This window comes from Phyllobates terribilis, unplaced genomic scaffold (genome assembly GCF_046119375.1).
Source record: "Phyllobates terribilis strain yellow unplaced genomic scaffold, ASM4611937v1 Scaffold_4__5_contigs__length_816908805, whole genome shotgun sequence".
In the NCBI taxonomy this organism is placed as follows: domain Eukaryota; kingdom Metazoa; phylum Chordata; class Amphibia; order Anura; family Dendrobatidae; genus Phyllobates; species Phyllobates terribilis.
In genome coordinates, this window is record NW_027362764.1 from 749,573,294 (window position 1) to 749,585,295 (window position 12,002).

Sequence of the window (12,002 nt, forward strand, 5' to 3'; positions counted from 1 at the left end):
TCACGTGGTTTCCGGACAACCAATCGGGGAAGAGAACGTTGATACGCCCAGAACTTTATCCTCCAGGATTAGGCTGGCGGAGGAGGGGGTGGTGGTAAGATGGCCGGGCTGCTGAACCACCAGCAGAAGGTGCTGCGGCTGTACAAGAAGTCCCTGCGGCACCTGGAGTCGTGGTGCGTCTTCAGGTAATAAGAAGACGAGTAGGAGGATGGAGAGCGGCAGGGGGCGCCGCCATAGGCACAGTGAGTCCTGCCCGGAGCAGCCGCTGCCCTGGAGAGGACACTCAATGACAGCAGGGGTGCACTTACTTATTTCATGCTCTTCTCCCCTCTGTATGGAGGATTTCACCTCTGACCTCCCTGCAGACGTCGTTTTCATAGTCACTTGTTACATTGCACCGTTTTTCAGGACGTTTATTATGACAGGTGTTGGATTTTGCAGGATTTTTCATTTTATTCACAGCCGGCGCGTTTCTGGAAAATAAATAATTAGTAAAACCCTGTGACAGCGGATCAGAGCAATGAATGACCTCTGTATTGTGGCTCCAGGGCGTAAAACATGCAGGGGAGGTACTGATGGCGGTAACATAACGGTACCTGACCCGGCAACCGGTCACCCAACACCGCCGCTCAGCCTGAAAGGCCGCTATGGTCATGTGACGTTACGTCTGCGCTGTAAAGAAACCCGAAGAGCCGCCGCGACGGCAGGCGAGAGGGGGTCCGGGGAGCCACAGCGACGGCAGGCGAGAGGGGAGCCGCCGCGACGGCAGGCGAGAGGGGGTCCGGGGAGCCGCCGCGACGGCAGGCGAAAGGGGGTCTGGGGATACGCCGCGACGGCAGGCGAAAGGGGGTCCGGGGATACGCCGCGACGGCAGGCGAAAGGGGGTCCGGGGATACGCCGCGACGGCAGGCGAGAGGGGGTCCGGGGATACGCCGCGACGGCAGGCGAGAGGGGGTCCGGGGATACGCCGCGACGGCAGGCGAGAGGGGGTCCGGGGATACGCCGCGACGGCAGGCGAGAGGGGGTCCGGGGATACGCCGCGACGGCAGGCGAGAGGGGTGTCGGGGATACGCCGCGACGGCAGGCGAGAGGGATGTCGGGGATACGCCGCGACGGCAGGCGAGACGGGGGGGCGGGGAGCCGCTGCGGCGGACGAGAGGGGATCACAGTTCTAAATACACCAGACTGTCAAACTGAGGAAACGTATAATCCGAAAACAACCTATTGTTTAATTTAGATTTTTCTGTTAAAGGGTTCTTGTTATGTTTTTTCCAGTTTCAGAAAGCTTCTGTCCCCGGCTTCAGATTGTTTTACAACAAGCAACCTGTTCTTTACTTACCCTCCCCTGGTCCAGGGTTGAGTTTCAGCCAATCAGGGAGCTCAGCGATTCATGCTGTATACTCAGGCAGAGCTCACTGATTGACTGTAGTGCTGTTGGCGTGACATCAGCGCTGCTGACAATAATAGACACAGGGAGCAGCGGCGGAGACTCAGTTCTGGACCCGGGAAGAGGAGAGTGAAAAAACAGTGTTTTGGGGTTTGTTTGTTTTTTTTACAACAATCTGCAGGAACAGTAGTTTTGTGAAACCAGAAAATCCCTCTAAATGTTGTTTTTTTTTTTTTAATAAATATTTGATACATCTTATTTGATACATCTTATTTTTCAATTTCCCATGTTACTATCTACAGTGGGGGAAATAAGTATTTGATCCCTTGCTGTTTTTGTAAGTTTACACACTGACAAAGACATGAACAGTCTATAATATAATTTTAAGGGTAGGTTAATTTTAACATTGAGAGATAGAATATCCAAAAAAAATCACATTGTATAAATTAGATACATTTATTTGTATTTTGCAGTGAGAAGTGTTTGATCCCCCTACAAACCATAAGGGTATGTTCAGACATATCTCCCAGCCTGCGGCCCCCAACGCTGCAAAGGAGCCGCGTGTGGATATGCAAATGAGCTCCGCCTTTTTTTTTTTACCTATGGACTTTCCCCATAGAGATTAGGTCTATGGGGAAAGTCCGCATGCGGACCCGCAGGAGAAATTGACATGCTGCGGTTTGGAAAGACGTGCCGCATGACATTTTCCGCGAGTGCACAGACGCATAGTGGGCATGGGATTTGTACAAATCCCATCCACTATGCTGTAACAGCTGGCCGCTGCGGGTTGGACGCTGCATAAGTTCGCAGCAGCTCCGGATCGTCTTCATACACCCTTATGAGTTCTGGCTTCTACAGACCAGTTAGACGCTCCTAATCAACTCATTACCTGCATTAAAGACAGCTGACTTACATAGTCGCCTGTATAAAAGACTCCTGTCCACAGACTCAATTAATCAGTCATACTCTAACCTCTACAATATGGGCAAGACCAAAGAGCTTTCTAAGGATGTCAGGGACAAGATCATAGACCTGCACAAAGCTGGAATGGGCTACAAAGCCATAAGTAAGACGCTGGGTGAGAAGGAGACAACTGTTGGTGCAATAGTAAGAAAATGTAAGAAATACATAATGCCCTTGTTAATGATCTCAGGGCAGCTGGGACCACAGTCACCAAGAAAACCATTGGTAACACATTACGCCTTAAAGGTTTAAAATCCTGCAGTGCCCGCAAGGTCCCCATGTTCAAGAAGGCACATGTGCAGGCCCATCTGAAGTTTGCCAATGAACACCTGGATGATTCTGTGAGTTATTGGGAGAAGGTGCTGTGGTCAGAGACAAAAATTGAGCTCTGTGGCATTAACTCAACTCGCCGTGTTTGGAGGAAGAAGGATGAGTACAACCCAAAGAACATCATCCCAACTGTGAAGCATGGTGGGAGAGCCATACTTTGCGGGTGCTTTTCTGCAAAGGGGACATGATGACTGCACTGTACTGAAGGGAAGATGGATGGGGTCATGTATTGCAAGATTTTGGCCAACAACCTCCTTCTCTCAGTAAGAGCTTTGGAGATGGGTCGTGGCTGGGTCTTCCAGCAAGACAATGACCCAAAACATACAACCAAGGCAACAAGGGAGTGGCTCAAAAAGAAGCACAGTAAGGTCATGGAGTGGCCTAGCCAGTCTCCAGATCTTAATCCCATAGAAAACTTATGGAGGGAGTTGAACCTCTGAATTGCCAAGCGACAGCCTCAAAATGTGAATGATTTAGAGATGATCTGCAAAGAGGAGTGGACCAAAACTCCTCCTGACATGTGCACAACCCTAATCATCAACTACAAACAACGTCTGACTGCTGTGCTTGCCAACAAGCGTTTTGCCACCAAGTATTAAGTGTTGTTTGCCAGAGGGATCAAATACTTATTTCTCACTGCAAAATGCAAAAACATTTCTCTAATTTATACAATGTGATTTTCTTGATTTTTTTTTTTGGGGGGGGGGGGATATTCTATCTCTCAATGTTAGAATTAACCTACCCTTAAAATTATAGACTGTTCATGTCTTTGTCAGTGGGCAAACGTACAAAAACAGCAAGGGATCAAATACTTATTTCCCCCACTGTATATGGGAAACAAAAGTTTAAATTTTGCAATTTCACACTGGCTACTAGACCTTATTCTGGCATCATACTTCCTCGTCTGAGCAAAAGACATTACAACAGTCTCATTATCACAGACAGAATTAAAATGACTGATAACACAGGATCCATCATTCACTATAGGTGGTCACAGCTCACCTCCTCCTCCTCCTCATGAGTTCATGCTCATAAGCTTCCATGCAAACAAATACCATCTAATAGTCAGTCTATTACCGCCAATGTCCATTTGCGCAAAAGGATGTGGGAGTCTAATATTTTGGCTTGGTCATCAGTGTGAAAATTTCAACTTTTTTATATAGAGATTAAAATAAAATACATTTTAATATAAAGGCCTGATTAATTTTTTTTTCCGTACATTCCAACCTTCGAAACTAAAGCCTGTTTTTTCCAGCCACTTTTCCCTCCTCTAATCACATGTCACGTGAGGATGATGATGCTGTGTTGTTCCCGATAACAGAGACCAGTTCCGCTATGAGGCCTGCCTGCTGAGAGCGCGTTTCGATGGCCAGAAAAATGAGAAGGATATGATGAAGGCGACCTTACTACTGAAGGCAGGGGAAGAGGAATTCTACCAGCTCCAGCACCCCCAGCCGTACATCTTTGTAGACTCCCCGGGAGGAACCTCATACGAGAGATACGATTGCTACAAGGTCGGTGCGATCAGCCTGTCAGTCGTTGTATTAACTTTTACTTCTATCCATTGCACTGTCAAAAGGAGTTGGAGACTTGAGAAAGTTAGGGCCCCTGTACATATTAGATGGCAGTCAGCAGGCAGCCACTTCTCCCGGCTCCCCCATACATGTGATCGACCGTGTGTTCTTATGTTCTGTATGAGAGTGGCTGTCCGCCTCGGCCTCCCCCGGCTGGCCGCCTGAAGCCCCCATGGAAATGACACAGTTTGCCGATATCAACAGGTTTAGTCTGCTTTAGGTCTGTGTATGGGGGGACCTTTTACCTTCTGTTAGAAAAGTCCCCCCCAATAAACTTATCATGGGGTCTCCTTCTGCTGGGACCCCCCCAGAAATTAGCCGGAATCTCTTGTGGGAAAATCAATGGGCCGTACATGTAATGCTGAGAGACTTAATAGATGAAAGTCCTCGCTCATGACTATCTGAAAATCCTCTGTAGTGACCTGAAAGCAGCAGTGATTTGTCCGTGCTGGGGGACGTGTTATTATATATCCTCGTCCACAGAAATCTACAGGCTTTGATGTTTGGGCTGATTATTTGTCTTTTCTGAATGTCTTCAGGTGCCCGAGTGGTGTCTGGATCACTGGCATCCTTCTGAGAAGGCCGTCTACCCGGACTACTTTGCTAAGAGAGAGGAGTGGAAGAAGCTTCGAGAAGCGAGCTGGGACCGCGAGGTCGGTGGGCTGTGATGGACACGGTGTAGTGTATACCCCCACACCATATGACAGGGAAGGCTGCTGGCTCTGATCTGGTCCACCTATATAAACCAGCATTATTATTGGACCATAATGTTTTGTTTTTAACCCTTTAACGACCTGTGACTTGTACATACAAGTCGCGGATCAGGAGCTGTGCCCGCTCCATACAAGGTAGGTGCAGGCTGCATTCTACCACCAGCGCCTGTTTCTAAGGCTGCTGTCATATGGACATATGTTCTCTCATACGAGAGATCGCCTCTGTCAATCTTTGATTGTGGCACTTAGCTGGCAAAATTGCAACTGTTTATGTACTCCCTTTGTATTACAATACATTGTAAAGTGATTCAAGGAAAGCGGAAAAACAAGAAAATAGCTTCTAACTCAAAGGTTTAAAGTTGTATCAACCAGACAGGTCATCAATATGAGATGGGTAGAGATCGGATGCTCGGTACCCCCACCGAGCAGCTGTTTGCTCCTCCTTTTATTTGGAGCTGTTCTGCAGTTCCTGGCAGCAGCTGCTACACGATGACTCCTTTTCAAAGTGTTTACATCTGGCTGCCGACAAATCAAGGAGCAGTTGATTTGTGGAGGGGCCGGGTACCGATCTCATATTGATGACCTATGCAGTGGATGGTGGCTATGTAATGGTTAAAAAAAAAAAAAAAAATTAGGCTAGAGCCAGGCTGGCGTGAAGGAGGTCTGCATTTGTGCCAGACTTAGTCCTCTGCAGCTGATGCCTTGTTCTTGTTTTTCACAGGTTCAGCAAATTATGGAGGAGTCCCCACCCGAAAGTGCACAGACTGAAGCATTGCCACCAGCTCGCAGAGAGGGGGACTTGCCCCCACTGTGGTGGGATTATGTGACAAGGGCACGTGAAAGACCCACATAAGAACAATAGCGCACCTCGGCGAGCTGCAGTCTGTGTGTGTGACATGAGCAGTATATATTAAATATCTCTGGATAATGCGGGTCCTGGGTGTCGGTGCTTTGTTATAATCATTTTCTGTTTAAGGCATCTCTTGACCCCGCCTGTGATTGACAGTGGAGAAATCGGCAAGTGTCTGATTTCCTACGACGCTGCCACTGTGGAAATGAATTACATGGTGCCCATTGCAAATTGTCTCTTCAGAGAGGAAGAGGACTAGAATTCTAGGAAGTAGCAATCCTAGAAGTCAATATCGACCCTCTAACGAGCCTTATCACAACTTAGGATAAAAGCCAAAACCAAAATCTCAATTTGCAGACGCTGTGTTTCGGGGTACTGTCCCTCATCAGTGCAAAGTGTGAGATCTGGTTTGGCTGGGTGAGAGGAATCTGACCGGGATCCAAGGGGTAACGTGTCTCCTTGCGGAGTGACATTGTAACCCATGGATATTATGGACTTTTAAAGGCTTTTGAAGATTTTGATAAAAGTCAGATATTCTTTTAAAACAGCTTATCTGACCACATGTTATGGCCTCACTACCTGTATAGTAAGGATCTGACATTGGGGGTCCTCATTAACCTCTAAAATGATGGTATTGCAGCGCAACCCTTATTGGGGACCAAAATCACAAATCTGGAGACTGGGAAAGTTCACAAGCCCTGGTTGCAATATTGTTTGTCAAATGGCTTTTTCCGAAAATTAAATTCTATTAAAAAAAAAAAACATTTTGTTATCTTTATGCTGGCCTGCACTTCTTGCTATTTTTACGATTCAGAAAAATTAATAACTTAAATTCAGAAAATAAGAACTTAAAGGCCACGATTCACCAAGAGCGGTGTTGTTCACGTCAGCCTTAATGAGGGGGCGAGCTGGAGTCAGAGGTGCCTTATTAAGATGAGCATACCTCTTAATGATTCAGGCGCATCGCCACTAATCATGAATTAGATGAGCGGTCATCGCTCCACCCTGTCGTGCTCCAGCTCCACCCTGTCGTGCTCCAGCTCCACCTATATTATCAGAGCTGGCCAAAACTGGCATGAAAATGCTAAGTCGCAAGGTTTTTTAGAAGCCCCTGTATTGTGCCAAAATTTAGCGACTCTTCAAAAGGCTCCAATTCATCACATCTGGTGTAAAACCTAAGTGCCTATTTTGGACTTTGAAGGATTTCCCACTCCCATCTCAGTACCTGGTCGTTCTTTCATAGACTGCCATTTTCATCATCTTTTGTAACTTTATTTTTGGTGTCTACCTTCCAAAGTGCTGGATGCGATTTCACTTTTTTCAGAACAACCTGAAGGGAATGTGTCATCATAAAATGGCCTGGTGTTTAAGTCGTATATGTGTGCCTACTGAAATTGCAACAGCAAGAAGGTTTATTACTCCGGCAGATTGCAGCGAGCGAAGGCCGAGATGGCAGCGTTGTTCAGCTTTGCATTTCCCAGTGGTTGGGAGTACAACAACGAACGGGCATATCAGGGGCAGAAGAATGGCGGGTAGAGATCTATTATGGACTGCAAATAAAACCATGTACAGTAGAACAAGGCGCTCCTGAATGAAGGTGTACAAGTAGGAGCCCAATTTGTAATCCAATATATGAAGAACTTGGCATTCAAGTACAATGCAAGAAGAAAATTGTAATTGCAATCCACAGTAAAATACACTGCTCAAAAAAATAAAGGGAACACTAAAATACCACATCCTAGATATCACTGAATGAAATATTCCAGTTGCAAATCTTTTTTCATTACATAGTGGAATGCGTTGAGTACAATAAAACATAAAAATGATCAATGTAAATCAAAATCAATATCCCATGGAGGTCTGGATTTGGACTGATACTCAAAATCAATTTGGGAAATCAAATTACAGGCTGATCGAACTTCAGTGGAAATGCCTCAAGACAAGGAAATGATGCTCAGTATTGTGTGTGGCCTCCACGTGCCTGTATGACCTCCCTACAATGCCTGGGCATGCTCCTGATGAGGCTGAGTATTGTGTGTGGCCTCCACGTGCCTGTATGACCTCCCTACAACGCCTGGGCATGCTCCTGATGAGGCTCAGTATTGTGTGTGGCCTCCACGTGCCTGTATGACCTCCCTACAACGTCTGGGCATGCTCCTGATGAGGTTGCGGATGGTCTCCGGTGGGATCTCCTCCCAGACCTGGACTAAAGCATCCGCCAACTCCTGGACAGTCTGTGGAGCAACGTGATGTCGGTGGATGGAGCGAGACATGATGTCCCAGATGTGCTCAATCGGATTCAGGTCTGGGGAACGGGCGGGCCAGTCCATAGCTTCAATGCCTTCATCATGCAGGAACTGTTGACACACTTCAGCCACATGAGGTCTGGCATTGTCCTGCATTAGGAGGAACCCAGGGCCAAACGCACCAGCATATGGTCTCACAAGGGGTCTGAGGATCTCATCTCGGTACCTAATGGCAGTCAGGCTACCTCTGGCGAGCACATGGAGTTCTGTGTGGCCCTCCAAAGAAATGCCTCCCCACACCATTACTGACCCACTGCCAAACCAGTCATGCTGAAGGATGTTGCAGGCAGCAGATCGCTCTCCATGGCGTCTCCAGACTCTGTAACATGTGCTCAGTGTGAACCTGCTCTCATCCGTGAAGAGCTCAGGGCGCCAATGTGGAATCTGACAATCTTGGTGTTCTGTCAAATGCCGATTTCCTTGCACGCTGTTGGGTTGTGAGCACAACACCAACTTGTGGACTTCGGGCCCTCATACCACCCTCATGGAGTCTGTTTCTGACAGTTTGAGCAGACACATGGATGTTAGTAGCGTGCTGGAGGCCATTTTGGGGGGCTCTGGCACTTCTCCTGTTCCTCCTTGCAAAAATGAGGAGGTAGCGGTCCTGCTGCTGCGTTGTTGTCCTCCTATGAGCCAAAAAGGATGAGAACAGAGAAATGGTCTGTGGTTATCACCTGCAGAATCACTCCTTTATAGGGGGAGTCTTGCTAATTGCCGATCATTTCTAACTGTTGTCTGTTCCATTTGTACAACAGCAAGAGAAATTGATTCAGGCCACAGCCCCACTATCAGTATTCGGTCAGTATTTTTCTCAGGAGTGGGAGCCAAAACCAGATTAGAAACAATCAGAAAAAAAGACATAAATGCAGAGTTGGTGACTTATTTCTATTATCACCCACTCCTGGTTTTGGCTCCCACTCCAGAGTAAAAATACTGACAAAATACTGATAGTGGGGCCATGGTCTCACAGTCAATGTTGCTACATCACAGGTTGATTTGGAGTTAACCCAATGTAAGAGTTCCCTTTATTTTTTGAGCAGTGTATATATGATGTTTCGGTCTATTGTAGATAAACAGATTGCCCATAGAGTATGTGACCCAAAGAGATGCTGAGATATTGTATGAAGTGCAGCGCTAGGTGATAGTGGAACCCCACTGCAGGTATCTCCGGACATGTCTCCTATCGAGCACATCTTGGACATTATTGGTCGGTGATTACACAGGAGCTGCCAGCAGCGGATCTTGATGATTTGCCCAAGAAACTTCCTCAGACGAACATTTATAACCTAATTGATAGCAGCCAAGGCTGTAAGTGCTGGGATTTTTGCAGGTGGCGCTCAAACTCCAGACTGAATAAATCGAGATGTTTTTTCATATTTTGTTTCCATTTTTTTTTCATCATTTGCAGATCAGTAACGTCTCCATCCTGTGATTTCAATCATTCCACAACTTTTCCTTCTTGAAATTGCAATTTTAAGGTTAATGAGTCTGTGTAAAATAAAAAAAAACATTTAACCTAAAAACTTACCGTAATTTAAATGATAGGTCATTTTTTAATGTCATATTCCCTTTTAAACTGCTTATGATTTGGGTTCCACAAGGAGCTTAAAAAATGTACAATAAAATGGTACATGTTTATCTGAAGTTTCTGCATAATTCATAGCATGAACATGGAGATTATGAATCACCATATCTAACAAACGCACTTCCAACCAGTAGGGGTTGTCCAAAGCAAAAAACCCAATTGTTCCAGGTCTGGAGGGCCGCGGCCAAACAGCCCTGAAGGCAACGGAAGAACACTGATGTGTCGCCTGCACAGGTCTCCAGAACAGCCGGTCGGTGATCCTCCTGCTGGGAAAAGGACCTTTGGGATTTTCTTATCAGGCCCATACATTTATTATTAGACAGGAGACCATTGTTCTGGTGGTATTTTAGGTTGTCGAATGTGTTGCAGCGCATTGTCTTGGGCCGTCTCATACAGACTTATTACTGGCATAGGGTCCAGTGGCTTTCCAGCATCAGTCGCTGCTCATTTCCGCAACAATAGGGCTGATGACGATGCATCTGCAGATACCTGCCAGAACTTGTACACTGACAAATAAGACAGGCTCACAATCCCGGCTGATCATACCCGAGTAAACGTCATCTGCGCCACTTATCACCCAAGTGAGTGGGATATAAGGAGGTAGAAAAGATTCTTTACCTGTGCAGTCATTCTTCATCGCTTACGCGCACGAAGATGATGTTTCTCAAAGACTTTGCATCTGCCATTTTCTGAACAAAGTCGCAAATGCAGGTGTTTGGTATTGATACATTAAATAAATTATTCTGAGTGTTTTCAGCTGCACAATCCAAAAGGCTGGGGCTATATAGCAACTTTGACCACAACATAGGTCTCACAATCATAGCTCAGGCTGGGGCTGCTGCTACAGTGCAGGTGAATGGGGGTAGTATTATGACCCATTAGGGTACCATGAGAAGCAATCTGCAAAAAGTTGAAACTAGTTGTTTTTTTATGACTTGCTCATAGTGGCACCTTACAAGTCGCAATGTGATCCCATTCTGCTGCTTATTTAAAAACTACCCTCCACCGTATCCCTAAAACTATATATTTTGCAGGTATACTCACTTCTTTGCTTGCTGACCTTCACAAAAGGCATTTGCGATGTGTTATTTGCCACGATTTTTAAAAAAAATGCTCAAAATTTGACACATTTTTGAAACATTGTGGCAAAAATACACATCCTGTGAACACTGCCCTAATCTCCCTTTGCCTCAGTTCTTGGCCCTTTTCAATCCAACATGGCTGGCGCAGTCACGTGCGAAGCGCAGTGGTAAATCTAAACCATTCCTTCCCTGCCTTTCGTGCTCTGAGAGATGGTCACGCGCTGATGATGGTGTTGTGTCCATCCCTTAGCGCACAAAAGACAAGGGAGGCAATGGTTTATACTTACCACTGCACTCCCCACGTGACTGCGCCAGCCATGCTGGATTGAGCAAGTCAGTAAGAAAAGTGAGTCTACATGCAAAAAGTAACATCACTTTTTAGGGATAGGGTGGAGGGTCACTTTAAGCCAAAATAAGACCAGTCAAAAAGTAAAAGCTTGCAGATGGTTTCCAGTCAGCAACTATTTTTTGCTGAATAAAAACTGAATAAAATTGGAAAAAACGCTAAATTGATGGTCTGTTGATCAGATAGTCCAGGATAGCAAGCGTGGAGTGTCTTTTGAAGTCTTAAAGGGATGGTTTCCTTTCGGAATTCTCTGCATTGTTCCCCCTCCATCCCCCACTTCAAATTTGTACATTTGTATATTTCTTTGTCTTTTGGATTGCAGTTACGTGATCCACCCTCCCCTGTTGTGATTACATCACGTCAACCGCCCACATTGGTCCCAAGTAGTGATGAGCGAGTATGTTGTTAACCCTTTCAACGAGCATGCTCGGGCGAGCACCGAGTATTTACAGCTGCTCAGTGATATGGTTGCATCGCTCCCGTGTGCATGATTTGCGACTGTTTGACAGCTTTATTACATGTGAGGAATGTCTATTTCTTAGGCATTCCTCACATGTATTAAAGCTGTCAAACAGTCGCAAATCATGCACACGGGAGTGATTCAAACATAACACAGAGCACGCTGAAGATACTAGGTGTTCGCCTGAGCATGCTCGAGTAACGAGCATGCTCGCTCATCACTAGTCCCATGCTTTCAGGCCTGTCGACAGGACGGCATATGTCTAAAGCGCATGCACAGACCAAGAATCTGCTGCTTCTTCTGTTCACACAGACGGATGGCCATACAGCGCTATGTCTACATTGCAGGCAAGAGAGAGCAAGTCTGCAGAAAGATGAGAAACCAGGAAGTAGCGAGGAGTCCGGTG

General features: G+C 46.3%; 1 protein-coding gene across 1 annotated transcript; it reads left to right on the forward strand.

Annotated features, from left to right (window-relative positions):
- Positions 1 to 21: 21 nt before the first annotated feature.
- NDUFB9 (NADH:ubiquinone oxidoreductase subunit B9) lies at positions 22 to 5,900 on the forward strand. Its single transcript, XM_073679866.1, has 4 exons — positions 22 to 185; positions 4,002 to 4,194; positions 4,794 to 4,907; positions 5,689 to 5,900. The coding sequence occupies exons 1-4, from the start codon at positions 100 to 102 to the stop codon at positions 5,818 to 5,820; spliced, it is 525 nt and encodes a 174-aa protein (XP_073535967.1). The 5' UTR covers positions 22 to 99; the 3' UTR covers positions 5,821 to 5,900.
- The last annotated feature ends 6,102 nt before the right edge of the window (positions 5,901 to 12,002 follow it).